The sequence below is a fragment of the Suncus etruscus genome, chromosome 5 (genome assembly GCF_024139225.1).
Source record: "Suncus etruscus isolate mSunEtr1 chromosome 5, mSunEtr1.pri.cur, whole genome shotgun sequence".
In the NCBI taxonomy this organism is placed as follows: Eukaryota; Metazoa; Chordata; class Mammalia; order Eulipotyphla; family Soricidae; genus Suncus; species Suncus etruscus.
Genome location: NC_064852.1, coordinates 37,407,135 through 37,424,712, shown reverse-complemented (window position 1 = coordinate 37,424,712; position 17,578 = coordinate 37,407,135). Strand labels below are relative to the sequence as shown.

The window sequence follows — 17,578 nt, the reverse complement described above, 5'->3', positions numbered from 1 at the left end:
CATTTAAGCACCTTGATTACATACATGATTGTGTTTGGGTTTCAGTCATGTAAAGAACACCACCCATCACCAGTGTAACATTCCCATCACCAATGTCCCAATTCTCCCTCCTCCCCACCCTACTCCTGCCTGTACTCTAGACAGGCTTTCTATTTTCCTCATAGATTCTCAATATTAAGATAGTTCAAAATGTAGTTATTTTTCTAATTAAACTCATCGCTGTTTGTGGTGAGCTTCATGAGGTGAGCTGTAATTTCCAGTCCTTCTCTCTTTTGTGTCTGAAAATTATTATTGCAAGAATGTCTTTCATTTTTCTTAAAACCCATAGATGAATGAGACCATTCTGCATTTTTCTTTCTCTCTCTGACTTATTTCACTTAGCATAATAGATTCCATGTACATCCATGTATAGGAAAATTTCATGACTTCATCTCCTGACAGCTGCATAATATTCCATTGTGTATATGTACCACATATACATATACCACAAATACATATACCACATATGTATTTCTAAAAAAATTTTTGATACATGATCAAATAATTTAAATATATGCTATGATTCACTTTAAATTTAATTTCAATTTTCAGGTTTTTAAACATATATTTTGAAGCTGAGTTATTGTTTGTTATGAAATAAGGAAACACTTTTAGAAATAATATTGTTTTAGTGAAGACATAAAAAGATTAATTTTATAAAAATTTGAATAACTAGGAGCCAGTGTGGTGGCGCTAGAGGTAAGGTGTCTGCCTTGCCAGCGCTAGCTGAGGATGGACTGTGGTTTGATCCCTGGCCTCCCATATGGTTCCCCAAGCCAGGAGCGACTTCTGAGCTCATAGCCAGAAGTAACCCCTGAGCGTCAACGGGTGTGGCCCAAAAACAAAAGAAAAAAATTGAATAACTAAATAACTTTCATATAAATATCACCTTTAATATTATAAACTATAATTTATAAAGCATGGGCTAATAATTATGGGTAATATTATTTTGCTAAATGTAAAAAGCTTTTCAATGATTCTAGATTAAAACTATTTTTTCTAATTGTAATTTGTTACACTTTCTCTCCTTTCTATATCCTACACTCTTGCCCAAGTCAATCATAGCTGTCCTGATGATCAGTTTAAATGCAAGAATAATCGCTGTATCCCCAAGAGATGGCTTTGTGATGGAGCTAATGATTGTGGAAACAATGAAGATGAATCCAATCAAACTTGCGCAGGTAAAACTTCCTTTCTTCTACACAAATCACTATTATTATTATTATTTATTATTATTATTTGACACACCCGAATGCGCTCCGTGGTTATTTCTGTCTCCACTCAGAAGTAGTTCCTTGCAGGCTCGAGGGACCTTATGGGATGTCCTGGTTTGGCCGCGTGTAAAGCAAAAGCCTTATTGCTAAGTTATAGCTTCCACCCCGCACAAATAACATTCTTTGTTAGTTTCATAATATTATAGATGAATGCTCTGAACTAACATAAACTTTCTTATTGATGCTGATCTGATGAGTGCAGCGTGAATGAATTCAGAATTTGATGTCACAAAGTCAGACGTTATCTTTTACTTAATCTTTGGATAAACTCACACATCACAAATAAACTGGTACTTTATTAATCCTTCTATGTCAACTGCCAATACACTATTTAACCAAGACATTTTGCTATATCATCTGTTTGACCAAGTACTTTGATGTTTGTACATATACTTTATTATATTTTATTTCATAAGAAGAATGTTTTAGTTTTAAACATGAGTATTTTCTTTAATCTTCAATAGAATATCTTTATGTATAATGTTTTATTCCTAAGCATCACAAATATATTAGTTGGTATTATTCTTTATTATCTTTAATGAAGTCTCTAAAATAAGCCTATTAATATTTTATTATACCTTATCTTATTGTATCATATACTATAATTCATAGTCAGATTCTTGTTGAATAGAAATGTATAGATTGTGATACAAGTTGCAAGACAAGCAGACAAGCCAGAAAATCATTATTAGTCATATTGGAGTTGAAAAATTATGTTGACTTGCAGCAGTAGGTTTCTTCTTTTAGAAAATGAAAACAAAGTAGTATGTATGGTGAGTTATTAAGTATGATCACTAAAAACAATTTTCTTAATTATTACAAATAATAATGTGAGAAACTATCAACATTCTCAGCTCTTTGTAAAAATAAAGCTATCAAGAAATATCCTTTTAATTTGTAAAAATTAAAACATTTATAAAACATAAAAAATTAAAACATTTGTAAAAATGTTATAAGATCCTATAGTGAATATACATCATTTACATTCTTGTATCTTGTGAAATGAATTCTACATCTCCACAGCTCAAATTCCTCATACATATTTTTTTAAGAATGTAATTAAATCAAATGTTTTAAAACTACACTGACACTTGCTGAGTTCATGGACTTGTTTTCCTCTATATTTTTTGATCAAATGCTGTTTAACATTTTGTTTTAATTTTATTTAATTTTGAAGCCATATTTTTTGTTAGCATAGCTTATTTACGGGGTCTGTATTCAAGGATATATTGTGGAGAGCTCAGGAGAGCAAATGGGATACTGCGTCACATTCATGCAAAAAAAGCTCCCTATCTGCTGTACTTTCTTACTCCTCCTAGTCTATTACTAAAAAGTGCTTTCAATACACTGCATATGTTGTTTAAAATATTTCTCATAATATCTGATAAATACGAGGTAACATTTAGACACTAACATAACATAGTCTTAGTCCCTAGTATTTATTTTATATATTGAGTAGAAGAAAAGAATGATATTTCTTATCTCAAAATGTTAGGAATTTTTATGTAAATCTCAATCTATGAAGTCAGTCTCAACGTTACTGAGCTTTACATCAAACTATATTGTTCTGAAGTGTAAATGTAATTTTAGCACAGTTAATTTAATTGTGTCCAGTTTTCAATTAGGGTATAATTCTGAGACTATTATTCTTACTCCTAAATTACAGGACTGTTTATACCTTAAAATAAAAGTGATCACTGTCTCAATTAATAAAACTGAGACCTTTATTTTGGTTGTATTGTCAAATCATATATTTTATATAGCTATAAATTAGTATATTGAATATGTTAGGTATTAAAATTAGGTATTAAAATAATGGGGTCAAAGAATAACACATTGGGTAGAGTGTTTGAAGTGCAAGCAGGTTCTATCCCTAGCATCTCACGTGGTCACCCGAGTCTGCCAGGAGTGATTTCTGTTTATAGAGTCAAGAGTAAGACCTAAATACCACTGAGTGTAGCCCCAAAAATCAAAGAATAAAAATATAATAATAAAAAGTAGTAAAATATTAGTACTTTGTATGAGAGCAAGCAAAACAATCAATCCTAGTTCATATGATTTCCAATACTGTCACAAAGACCTCTAGGAAACAACTTGCTTACATTTCAAGCATCAGTTCTAGCATTGTTAATAATGTCAGTTAATGTACTTATGGTAACTAATTATATTAGCATACATGTTAAAATTGGATAGAAAGAAAACAAAAATAAATATGCATTTTTACATTTGAAAACTAAGTTCTCTGTTGTATTATGATCTATTCTTATTTCCTCTATCAAAAAATGAATACGTCACTTGGCTTTTTATACTAGAATGATATGAAAAACATATTAGATCATTTCCTGAGTTGGTAATTTCTATTATATCTAGATACAGATGTATACATAGATATTAGTCTGAGATAAAATATTTTCACATGGGAATTATTTTATAATTGAATCCACTGCCCTGTATTCTTTATTGTTGCAACTACTTTATAGCTAAAACAAAATTATTTTGTGCAGATACCAATCTTCTTTTACATTATTGTATGATTTCTATCATATAAAGCTATTAATTCAATAAATATTTATCATAGCACTAGAGATAAGATGATGGCAACATAAAATACTATTCCTTAAAATGTTTTCTAGTGACTATAGTAGAAAAGAGAAAACAGATCATTCTCATTCATTTTGAAGTGCTGAAATGATTCACCTGGAAGCACAATAGAGAACAACTAATTTAGTCTTTGATTGCCTTGGAAAATTTTCTAAATATAGTGATGTATAAACCATACCTTAAAAATGTATCAAAATTGTTTAGTTTAGCAATTTAATAATGTAAAGTAAATAATAGGCCAAATCAAGCACTGACAGGACTATGAATTAAATGAACTGGCATACATTCTTCGAGCGTGTTTAAATCAATTTTCTACACTAAAATGTCACTTGGTAAATCCAGTTAATATCGAGATGTGCAAGCATACCTTGAACTCTGCAATATCATTTCTAGTTTATATTTTAACCCAGCTGTTTAAGGAAATTATAATAAATGTTGATTTACTTTGGTTCACTTAATTCACCCTAATAATAAAAAATGTAGTAGCTTAAAAAATCTCAATGTACATTAGTAAGAAAAATATATAGATATTTATATAATAGTTAAATAGAAACATGAATGCATTTTCAAAATAAATTTAGCAAACTGATAAATTGCAGATTTAAAATAATTTATATGAAATGTAAAGATTAAAAATAATTTGTGTGAGTCCAGAGTAGTGGCACAAGCAGTAAGGCACCTGCCCTGCACACGCTAGGCTAGGATGAACCATGGTTCGATCCTCTGACATCCCATATGGTGCCCCCAAACAGGGCAATTTCTGAGCTCATAGCCAGGAGTAACTCCTGAGTGTCACTGGGTGTGGTCCCAAAACCAAAAATAAAAATAATAATTTATGTGATTACTGATATATAAATGCTAAAGAATATAAGCAAATATATTTGAAAATTAGCTAAAGAAAAGAGTAAAGATTATAGTATTCTAGAAATAAATATATTTTGAAAAGGTAACAGGATATTTCAAACCACGTGACTCATTTGATTTTCTTAAAACAACTAGAGACATTTTACTAGAAAATTACATTGACATAGATTTTGGAGGATGAGTTTATATGAATAGAAGGTAACGAGGTAGAGGATGGAATAAGAAATCAGATATAAATAGTTTAAAAAGGGCCAGAAAATGGTTGAGACAGTAATGAACTTGGTAGTAATTAACCCTGAGGGTTAAAAACAATTTTTATTCTGCTTATAAGAGATATATAGATCCCAGATACTTTTTTTTCATAAGTTGTATTTTAAATTGCTTTTTCTCATTTATTTATTTATTTATTTATTTATTTATTTTGTTTTTTTGGACCACACCCGTTTGATGCTCCAGGGTTACTCCTGGCTAAGCGCTCAGAAATTGCCCCTGGCTTGGGGGGACCATATGGGATGCCAGGGGATCAAACTACAGTCCTTCCTTGGCTAGCGCTTGCAAGGCAAACACCTCACCGGCCTTGCTTTTTCTCTTATTGATTGTGGACTCATGTTTAGATCTAATCCTAGACAATTTAAAAAGATGATTTTTGGTGGACTTGGTTTTACTGTGCCTATGCAAAAAAAAATAGCACAAATTAAATTTATTTTTATATATTTTTTGTAATTATTGTTGCTTGTTTTATTTTTATTTTTTCTTTTCTTGGCCTTTTTTTTTTCCTATGCTTTGATTCATCTTTATTTCAGGACCATGGTTAGTGTTTAATTTCTGTCTTTATTACTGTGGTGCTTTTCAGGTTTTTTGTTTGTTTGCTTGTTTGTTTTTTATTGGGGGGTGATTTCTTTGTATTATTTTTATGTTTTCTTTCCTTTTTCCCTTTCTTTTCTTTTCTTTTCTTTTCTTTCTTTTCTTTTCTTTTCACTTTATTTATTTATTTATTTATTTATTTTATTTTTTTATTTTTTTGGTTTTTGGGCCACACCCGGCGTTGCTCAGGGGTTACTCCTGGCTGTCTGCTCAGAAATAGCTCCTGGCAGGCATGGGGAACCATATGGGACACTGGGATTCGAACCAACCACCTTAGGTCCTGGATCGGCTGCTTGCAAGGCAAACGCCGCTGTGCTATCTCTCCGGGCCCCCCTTTCTTTTCTTAAACTGATTTCTATAGTCTCTAGAAGGACTCCTCGCATTTTTTGTTTGTTTAAATTTTTGCCCCCTTCTTCTTTTTCTTTTTTTTCTTCTTATCTTCAAACAGAACCATCTTGTTCCGCCTCACAAATTGAGGGGGAAATAATGGAGGGCACCAAGATCAGACAGTTGTATGAACACTGAGATAAAAATGATCAGACTTAAACACCAAATCCAAAGCAAACTACAACAGAATGATACCCAATTTACAAGCTAGATACAGAAGGGACCACTTATACTAGCAGCCTGTGGGGGGCAAAGGAGGTGCAGGCTGGGAACAGAGGTGAGGGATGACAACATTGGTGGTGGGAATGCCCTTGATTCAATGTCACTATGTACCTAAAATACTACTGTGAATGATTTGTAATCCACTTTGGTCAAAATAAAAATTATTAATAAAAAGATGATTTTTTCTACAATGTAGAGCTCTACTTAGATTAAATAATATTTACTATTTTCACATTTTTCAGATTGTTTTACTAAATTGAGGCATGGCATATATAATTACATTAAGAAAAACTATTGCTTAAAATGTCTTATTATTTGTAAGATAAATTAAAAATATATTTTGATAAAGCAGAGCTTTTGGATAGAATTTGTGTTTAATTTAGTAGTTAAATTTGAGAAATAATGACTGATGTTTTATTTAGTTTTTATTCCTTATCTGTCATATGTATTAAAATATATCTTACTACTAAAAGACTAGATTAAAAGAATATTTTGCTATGGGTATACAGATTACACATTGTGACAAAGATTTTCTGATTCATTGCTAGATAAATGAATCAACTGAAAGTTGGACATTTCTTCTTCATTAGAGCAGCATTTGCTACACAATTAAAATCTTCAAAGCTACTTGGTCAAATTCACTTCCAAACTAATTTAGTTCTCATAGTGACCAGAATTAGAAAAGTAAAGGTTGTGCTTATTGATATAAATTCACTAAAGAGGAAGTGATGATTTAGTCACCCTTACTATGTCATGATAAAAGAGTTCATGTTCTTCTAGATTTATGGGATAAATTTATGGGATTTCACAGATGAAATCCATTCAATTTTGCGGGTTAAATAGGTGACTGTTTTTTCCATGTTTGAATAGACAACACATTCACAAATTTTTAGGGAATATATCCTTTAATGATAAACCTGTAAGTACCCTTTAGAGTAATAGGTTCTGAGAATTGTTCAGCTTAGGAGCTAATGGGGTGTCACAAATGCTCCTACACTATCACAATTTGAAATAGGTTTTTAGAAACACATTATCATTCTCCTCTCTAGACATACATCTTCCCTGGTAAATGAAATACAATCTAAGAAATGTTTATAGAATTGTTCCTGAGTAATTAGAAGAAAGTATTAGGTGACATAAGAAAAGAAAATAATGATGTATTGAAATGTCTTAATTTTATTTTTAAGAATCAATTAGAATAAAATATTTGGAAATACATAATTTGTGTTTCTTTAAAGCTGATCATAAAAAAACTAAAGTAATCATATAAGTAGGAAATCAAGGAGAAATGAGAGCTGTAGGAAGGAAGTGCATAAAGAAAAAAGTGTCAGTATTCTTCAGCTCTTTCACTAGTCAAATGGTAAGAAAAGATGGGTATTAATATTCAAAAAGACCCAATTGTATCTAAACAGGACAAAACAGTCTATTAAGAAAGTCAAATAGGGGACAAGAGCAATAGCCAGAGATATGGTGTTTGCCTTGTACAAGGCCAATCCACTACAGACCTCAATTTGTTCCCAGGCATTCTATATGGTCCCCTAAGCCAGGAGCAATTTTTGAGTGCATAGTCAGGAGTAAGCCCTGTGCATCACTGGGTGTGGCCTAAAAGCAAAATAAATAAATAAATAAATAAATAAATAAATAAATTTAATTAATTAAAAGGTCTGCTTTAACAAGACAGATCAACAGACTCACCAAATCCCTACACAAAGATGACACTAAATCCCATGACAATTATCATAGAGAATAAAGGTGTCTAAAGCCTTTCCTCTAAAATCTTGTATAAGACAATGCTGTGCCTCCTCATAGCTCCTATTTAACATAGAGAGTACTTGCCATAGCAATTAGGCAAGAAAAAGATATCAAGGGCATACAGATAGGAAAGAAAGACGTCAAGCTCTCACTGTAGATGACATGATACTATATTTAGAAAATACTAAAGACTCTAGTGAAGAGAATCTAGAAACAATAGACCCATATAGCAATGTAGCAGGCTAAAAAATTGCAAAAAAAGTCAATGGCCTTCGTATACACATAAAAATAGAGAACAAATGGATATTAAAAAGCCCCTTTCACAAGTGCCACAAGGGCCAGAGAGATAGCACACAAGCACGGAATTTTCCATGTATGCAGCAGACCTGGGACTGACTCCGATCTGATTCCCAGCATCCCATGTGGTCCCCTATTTCTGCCAGGAGTGATATCTGAATGCAGAGCCAGGAGTAATCCCTGAGCACTGCTGGATGTGGCTCCAAAAACAAACAAAAATAACAAGTGCCACAGGATCTAAAATACCTTGGAGTCGGTTAAGTAAAGATACAAAGGACACACAAAAAACTATGAAGTAATAAAAGAGGATACAAAATATTTGAGACACATTCACTGTACATAGATTGGGAGGATTAACAACATTGAAATAACAATACTCCCCAAAACATTGTAAAGATTTAATGCAATTCTTCTAAGGATACCCATGACATTCTTCAAAGAAGTGAATTAAACACTCATGAGATTTAATTAGAATAAACATCATCGAATAGCTAAAGAAACCCTTAGGATAGGAAAGATGGGAAGTATCATGTTCTCCAACTTAAAATTCTATTTTAAAGAAATAGTCATTAGAACAGCATGGTATTGGAATAAAGACAGACCCTCAGGTAAATGCTATAGACTTGAGTATTCAGTAGATGTTCCGCAGACATACAATCAATGAATCAATGAAAAAGTTGCAAGAAACACAAAATGGGGAAAGTAAATCCTCTTCAACAAGTAGTGTTGGGACAACTTGTCAGCCATATACAATAAATAAAACTTAGTTCTCCTTCTAACACCATGCAAAAAGATCAAATCCAAATGGATTACAGACCTTGATATCAGACCCAGTTTAGGTATATAGTAGAAACTATAGGTAAGACACCCATGATAAAAAAGACTTAATGTATCTGTAAGGAGTAAACACCACTGTCCAAACTAGTGGAAGTGAAGATATAGAAGCAAAAAATGTGAAACTACATTAAGCTAAGAAGCTTCTGCACCTCAAAAGTAAATGTGATTAGTACACAAAATCTACCCACAGAATGGGAGAAAATATTCACCCAATACCCATCAGAAAAGCGGCTAGTGTCTAATATAAAAGATACTGACAGAACGTAACAGAAAGAAATATCTGAACACATCAAAAATGGGAAGAAGAAATGAACAGATACTTCCTCAAGGAAGAAATACAGATGACCAAAATAGATATGAAAAAACATGTTCCACATCACTAATCATCACGGAGATGCAAATAAAAACATCAATGAGGTAACATCTCACACCACAGAGATTGGCACACATAACAAAATAAAGAACAATCAGTGCTGGCGGAGATGTAGATGGAAAGAAACTTTTATTCACTGCTGGTAGAAATGTTGTCTTGTCCAGCCTTTCTGGAAAGCAATATGGATATTCATAAAAAGAAACCTAAAAAAGAAATCTAGCAATACCACTTCTAGGGATGTAACTTAGGAACACAAAAATAAATAAATAAATAAATAAATAAATAAATAAATAAATAAAATTCCCTCTGCATGTCTGTATTATCTGCATCACTATTTACATTAGTAAGAATCTGTAAACAGGGGCCTGAGCCATGGTGCAGTGGTAGGGTGTTTGCCTTGCAGGAGGCTGAATTTGAATAGGCCCCAGGTGTCCTATATGGTCCCCCAAGCTAGGAGCAATTTCTGAGCGCATAGAAAGGAGTAACCCCACAGAGTCACAGGGTGTGGCCAAAACAAAACAAAACAAAAAGAATCTGTAAACAACCTAGAGGCCTGACAACAGATGAGTGGTTAAAAAAACTGTAGTACATATACACAATGAAATACTATGCAGCTCTCCGGAAAAATGAATGCATGAAATTTTCCTGTACATAGATGGACATGGAAATTGTCCTGAGTGAACTAAGCAGGGGAAGAGAGGTAGAAGCAGAATAGTCTCACTCATTTCTGGGATTTAAGAAAAATAAAAGAGAGTAAGGTAATAAGATACAAAGACATAGAGATGAGTGCTAAAAGGTCTAGCCCAAGATATGAAACTTACCATAAAGATGATTGAGTGCAGGTAGAGAAATAATTATATGAACAACAATCATAACAATTATAGTGAGTGAGATGAATAGAATGCCAATCATGAAGATAGGTAGGGGTGGAGAAGAAGTGATTTGGGGGCATTGGTGGTGGGAAGGCTGCACTGGTGAAGAGGGGTGTACTTTTTATGACTGTAACCAAAACAAATCATGGTGCTTAAATATAAATATTATTATAATTAAAAATAGTAGAGTGGGCAGGTTGCTTGTGTTTCATTTGGCTGAACTGGATTTGATATTTAGCATCCCATATGTTGCCCTGAGCAAAGCCAGTAGTATTTCTTCAGTGTGAAGCCAGATTCACCCATGAGCATTTCTGAGTGAGGCCCAAAACGAAAAATGGAAAAAAAAGTCAAATAATGTTTTAAATAAATTAAAAATTAAATCATATAGGAAAATAGAAAATAAGTTATTGGACATAGAAAATCTATCACAATTTGCATGCTTTCAAAAGTTGACCTTATTGTAATAGAAAAATAACCATACTTGTTATTAAACATAATACTTTACTGAATAATTTTAAACCCCTCTATTGACATAAAACTAAGATTTATATTATATTATTTAAAATCTTGTGAGCCAAAAATTATAATTTTGGTTTATAAAAGTAAATAATACAATCTATCTAAAGGCTAAAACTATGTTTTATAAGACAGTTTTTTCTGCATTATTGATGCAGACTCTGGATCTTTTGTTATTAATAAAAAAATTTCTTGGAAAATTTTAGAATGATTTGACCCCATGTGATGTCCAACCAAATCCCCTAAAATACCATAGAAAATTCTACCCCTAGATTATGGCAACCTAGTCTTACTTTATTGTTAAAAACTAACAAAACTAATGTTATTAAATAAAAGGAGAGTCAAATTTAACTCTTCTCTTTCTTCATAATCATATATCTAGAAAAATTTTGATCATGAATTTGTAATTTCATTTAAAAAGGTACATGAGGTGCTGAAGCGGTGGCACTAGAGGTAAGGCATTGCCTTGCAAGTGCTAGCCTACGACGGTCAGTAGTTCAATCACCTAGTGTCCCATATGGTCACCCCAAGCCAGGAGTGATTTCTGAGTGCATAGCCAGGAGTAACCCACCAGAGCGTCAATGAGTGTGGCCCCAAAACAACAACAACAAAAATAATACAAAAAAAGAAAAAGAAAAAAGAAAAGAAAAGGTATATGAGAGGGGCCGGAGTGGTGATGCAGGTTTAAGGTATCTGCCTTGCTTGTGCTAGCCTAGGACTGACAGTGGTTTCAACCTCCAGTGTTCCATATAGTCCTCCAAGCCAGGGGCAATTTCTGCGCATATAGCCAGGAGTAACCCCTGAGTGTCACTGGGTGTGGCTCAAAAAATGTATATGAGAGTTAATTGTTAAATACCTTGTCACTTAGCAGCTTATCTGTAAACATTTTTTTTTTTTTGGTCTTTGGGCACACACAGTGATGCTCAGGGGTTACTCCTGACTATGTGCTCAGAAATCACTCCTGGCTTGGGGGACCATATGAGACACTGTGGATTGAATCCAGGTTTGTCCTGGGTTAGCACCTTGCGAAGCCAATGCCCAACTGCTGCACTATCTCTCTGGCTCCTAACTGTAAACTTTTTAAGAAGAGAATGGCATATCATAAATATAGAAATTCTTTGGTTAAACTTTGTGTCTAATACCATATGCTGTATACTTTAAATTGTATAATGTTCAAAGACTTCTACATTTATTCTCTGTGCATTATTTGATAACTATAGCCAGAACATGCCAGGTGGACCAGTTTTCATGTGGAAATGGGCGCTGCATTCCCCGAGCTTGGCTGTGTGATAGAGAAGACGACTGTGGTGACCAGACAGATGAAATGACATCTTGTGGTAAGTGTGAATGAAACATGCTATTTGTGGTACAGACAGAAGACTCTAGTACTCTAATCTCCACTAAATGACTTTATTTTTGATAACTATAACTTGAAATAATTTATTACAGTCTTTTTGGCCTGTGAATGTACTTTCATGGTAACCCCAAAATGTATCTCATTATGAAGTGGTAATCATCTATTGGCTAAAATAAATGATCTAAATATCAAAGTTTTTATTAAAATATGATTATTTTAAGGCCAACATAATATTCTAAAATTAATGTCAAGTTGTTACTAGTAGGGACCGGAGCAGTGGCGCAGCGGTAAGGCGGTGCAGCAGTAGGGCATTTGCTTGCATGTGGCTGATCTAGAATGGACCCCGGTTCTATCCCCAGAAGTTCCATATGGTCCCCCAAGCCAGGAGGGATTTCTGAGCGCAAAGCCAGGAGTAACCCCTGACTGTCAGGGGTGTGGCCCAAAATCAAATCAAAAACAAACAAAAAAGACTACTACTGTTTTACCTATAATGGTTAAAATTTTCAAGTAGAATAACTCACTCAGTGACGTTTGTAGTAAAGGAGGTAGTCAGATTTCTTGTTGACATGCATGGTATATTATAAAATTATAAGCAGTATAGCCTGGTAGTGTGGTTTTGATAAACTATTATGTAATTTCTATAGATTCAGGATACTAAACCCCAATAATGATTAGGTTGCCTGCTTTTGTTAGTGGAAAAAACCAAAGCACTATTTACTGATCTTCATATTTAAGAAAATATAAAAAAATTTTATTACATAAAATTAAAGTTAAAATATTAGTATTTTATTATAATTTGTCTCAGTAATGTAGAGGGAAACAGTCCAGAACTAGAACAGGTTTTCTAACATGTTTGCTTTATTTCAGAAATAGCTATGAACTTTCTAATTTCTATGAGAAAAAGATTTCATAAATTAGAGGGTTTTAACACATATATTAAAATATGCCTTTATATGAACTGTTTTTCTTTACACCATAATACTAAGGTGTTCATAATATTTTTTCCACAGATAAAGTTGTTCTTGATTGAATTACAGTCATGCAATATACAACAACCTTCACCATTAGCATTACTTGCCACAATGACAACAGTTTCCCTCTCACCCTCCCTAATGCCCACTTAACTCTCATCCACCCTCCTTCACCTGCTTCTGGAGCAGGCATTTTACTTCATTCTTTCTCTCCCTTTCTCTTTCCCTTCCTCCCCCTTCTCTCTCTTTCTCTCTCTCTTCCTTTTTGCCTCTGTGGTTTGCACTACTGATTTTGAAGGGGCACAATGCATTTCACTTTCATAGCAAAATCATTTCTACTCAAAATGCACTCTTGGCTCTTTGTGGCAAGCTTCCTACCATGGACTGGTAAAAATAATCCTCATCATTTTGTCTCTGAATATCATCTCCACACTGTCTTTTATTTTCCTTATATCCCACAGATGAGTGAAATTTTCTGTTTCTCCCTCTCCCACTGAATTATTTCACTCAGCATAATAATTACTTCATGTTCATCCATGTTCAACCTCAGGTTACAATTTGACTAAGAGTTGGAAATTGAATGTGGTTTTTAAATTAGATTAATTTTATTTCAGACACTGCTGTTTATAGATTTTTTTTCATAATATAGATATTTACTTATTTCAGCATTCAGTATTCCAACACAAATTCCACCACCAGTGTAGCATTCTATTCATCCTTGCCATTAGGTCCCCAATTTTCCAAAAGCCTGCCTTTGGGCAGGCATAAATAATTTACTTAACATTGTTTGCTACAACAAAATGGCAATGACATTTAAAAAAAATCTTCATGAAGAGGAACTTTATGAAAAGTATTAAAATTATTCATTATAATGATGCCCATTATGTGATACTTTTTCCTGCCAGTTATGCCTCTTTTTGAGAGTTTGATGAGTCTATGGTGTTGACTGCTAGGCTCAGACCTGGATGAAGTCTCTGGATCACAGATGCTGCTGCTGGAACTTTTGAAAATATTGATTGGAAGAGGGAAGGCAGCCTGACTCCAGGCTATCCCAGGAGATGTCAGTCACAAAACAAACAAACTTGAAAGTTTGGGTGACTAGGGGGTCTCTGCCTTGTTTGTTTGTTTGCTTGCTTTATATCTCTCAATGGCTTTATGTACCTAAAACTTTAGTTTTTTTTTTAAATGTTAGACTACTGAATCCCTATTGATATTTAAGTTTTTTTTCTTTTTTCTTTTTTTACTTTCTTTTTTTTTTTTTTTTTGGTTTTTGGACCACAACCGGTGACACTCAGGGGTTACTCCTGACTATGCGCTCAGAAGTTGCACCTGGCTTGGGGGACCATATGGGATGCCGGGTGGAGGGGGGATGGAACCGCGGTCCGTCCTAGGCTAGCACTGGCAAGGCAGACACCTTACCTCTAGAGCCACCGCGCTGGCCCCGATATTTAAGTTTTTATCTTCTAAATAACCTTTAGAAAATATCAGTAGAGAGAAGAATACAATTAATTATATAATAACAGTTATAATTATATATATAATATATATAATAATATACATAATATATGTTATAATTATAACAGTTAATTATATAATATCTGTTAATTTTACTTGTCAAATTAGCAAATACTGGCTAATGGAATAATTTTCACAGTATAACTTCTCTCCTATCCAACATCTAGACTAATCAAATATAGGGGCTCCTTAATGCTTATTATTTTTTGAAAAACATAATTTCTTCCCACTTCTCATCTCACTTACTAACAGTATATATTGCAAAAGTAATCTGTAACTTGAAGATATATTAAATATAGATAAAATGGGGATCAGACTCGAATCACTAAGACATCATAAAAATATTATTAAATATGAAAATAAATAATAAAAAATTGTGATCATTAGAAAGCCTTTACTAGATCTTTGACCTGTTCTATTTTAAGTAGGTCTATAATAATTCATTTAAATCATAGACAAATTAAATCATGATAATAGTAATAATAATAGTCATACAAACAAGCTTTTATGATTTTTATGTGATATAAGTTTGTTAAGAAGCTAGCAATCAAACATGACATCAATCTTCCTCTGATCTTTCACAGGTTAAAAGCAGAACTTCTCCAAAATTTTCCTGAAATGACTTTGTAGATACTTTACAACCAAATGCACAATATGCATAAACACCTATTTCCAATATCCTTAATAAAATAAACTTAATAACCTGAAGAACTGACCTTCAAGCTGCATGGAATATTCATTTTAAAACATAAAACAGCTCTAGAGAACAATTGCACAAAATATCAACATTGATTTCATTAAAATGTATATTTTGAAATAACTAGAGTTATAGCTGTTTTTTCCTATAATTAAAAATAATAAATGACCTAGAAAATCGATAAAATATAATATTCAAATATTATATGTTAAATATTACAATACATAAGGCTTATTTTCTTCAGTAGTTTAGATTCTGCCTCTCCAGTAAGGCAATATTAAATCTTATTTTTTATTGTGCAGCTGACATTTCATGTTTTCAGTAAAGTATAGTGTCTCAACTTGGGCTACAGAGAAAAGACAACTCTTAGGATATTTGTCTTACATATGATCAACCTGATTGGATCCCCGTTAAGTCTTATGGTCTCTAAGATATACTGGAATTGAAATCTGAGTGCAGAGTCAGGAGTATGCCCTGAGCACTGCCACATCATACAAACACCCTAAAAAGTAAAACAAAATAAAAATAAAATGCCTCAACTTCCTTATAGATTATCAACATGGTTTAAAATAACAAACTATATAGCTATACTAATTATATATATTAGAGTTAGTAATAATAAAAAATTGGGGTTACAGTGAAAAATATAAGCATGTGATGAGCTAACCCTTCCCATTTATACAAAAAATTATGTTACCTTTCAAAAGATAGTGTACTAACCCATATGATATACAGAATATATATGAAATTTTGGGATCAGTCTGCTTTTATGATGTATAGGATAGTTATGCAGTTTTCTCAGGCAAAATATTATTTTTTTAAATTTTGGCTTAGTAATAAATATTACAGAACCATTATGAAGATTACAACTTTCTTATAAATTAATTCACTTATGTTGGGCACTTAGGGTGTTTCTATTTCAAAGTCTACATCTTCCTACCTCAAATTTAGAATATGTATATGAGTGAAGCCCTTTAGAATCCACATTACCACTCTTAGAAATCTAATCTGCAACTTACCCTCTTGCAATTTTTAAATTTTCAATCCATAAAATAAAGTATTTCGAGACTGGAGCAAAAACAGCACGTATGGTGTTTGCCTTGTTAGCAGCCTAAGGTTTGAACATATCTATATATTTATGAATTATAAAAAGATTATATATGAGGGGCCAGAGCGGTGGCGCTAGATGTACAGCGTCTGCCTTGCAAGCGCTAGCCTAGGACGGACTGCAGTTTGATCCCCCGGTGACCAATATGGTCCCCCCAAGCTAGGAGCTATTTTTGAGCGCATAGCTAGGAGTAATCCCTGAGCATCAATGGGTGTTGCCCCCTTACAAACTAAAAGATTATATATGTAAATATATAAACATATACACACACATACCTGCTGTGCTATTGTTCTGGCCCAAAATATTTGTTTTATGGACAGAAAATTGAAAAACCTCGACAGGGTTTGGTACAAAGTGGATTTCTTAAGAATGGTAGTATAGACTTCACTCATATATATATTCTAAATTTGAGGATAAGGAAGATCTTTGAAATGTATACACCTTAAGTGTCCAACAGAAGTGAATTAATCTACAAGAGAGTTATAATCTTTACAATAGTTCAGTAATATTATAAAGATTATATGTATGTACATATACACACACACATATATATATATATTATCTTTGTAAAAATATACAAAGTACTCATAGCCTAATTTTTAAACTTGTAACATAATTCTGATAATAAAGACAAATCTTTTAGTAAGAAATTGCTAACATCATTCTTGGAAAAACAGACCTCCAAATTAAATCTCTGAGGATATGCTATTAAATGAATTACATATTCATTTACATTTACTTTTATCTTACATTATATAAATGGTACTTTATATTTTTCTAGTATCTATTTGATATGGTATACAATAAACAAATATACTATCGTATGAAATTGTCATGTTTTAATTAAAAATTTGTTTTACCTAAAATAAAAATTTAAACCTAATAGTATAATTTTTCATTTTACAACAATAAAAGCAATTTCTTATTTTATTAATAAAACACTACATATAAACATCACAAACTATTTTAACAAATTCCTTAGAATTACTTTTAGATATAAAATAGCTCTTCTTATACATTATTTTCAAGTTT

At 32.6% G+C, this 17,578-nt stretch overlaps 1 protein-coding gene across 1 annotated transcript in view; it reads left to right on the top strand.

Moving 5' to 3' along the window:
• The window catches only part of LRP1B (LDL receptor related protein 1B), a 1,191,264-nt gene that overhangs the window by 509,054 nt on the left and 664,632 nt on the right, over window positions 1–17,578 (top strand). Inside the window, 2 exon segments of the mRNA XM_049772845.1 lie at window positions 1,095–1,220; window positions 12,119–12,235. Of these exon segments, the coding sequence (XP_049628802.1) occupies window positions 1,095–1,220; window positions 12,119–12,235 (243 nt within the window).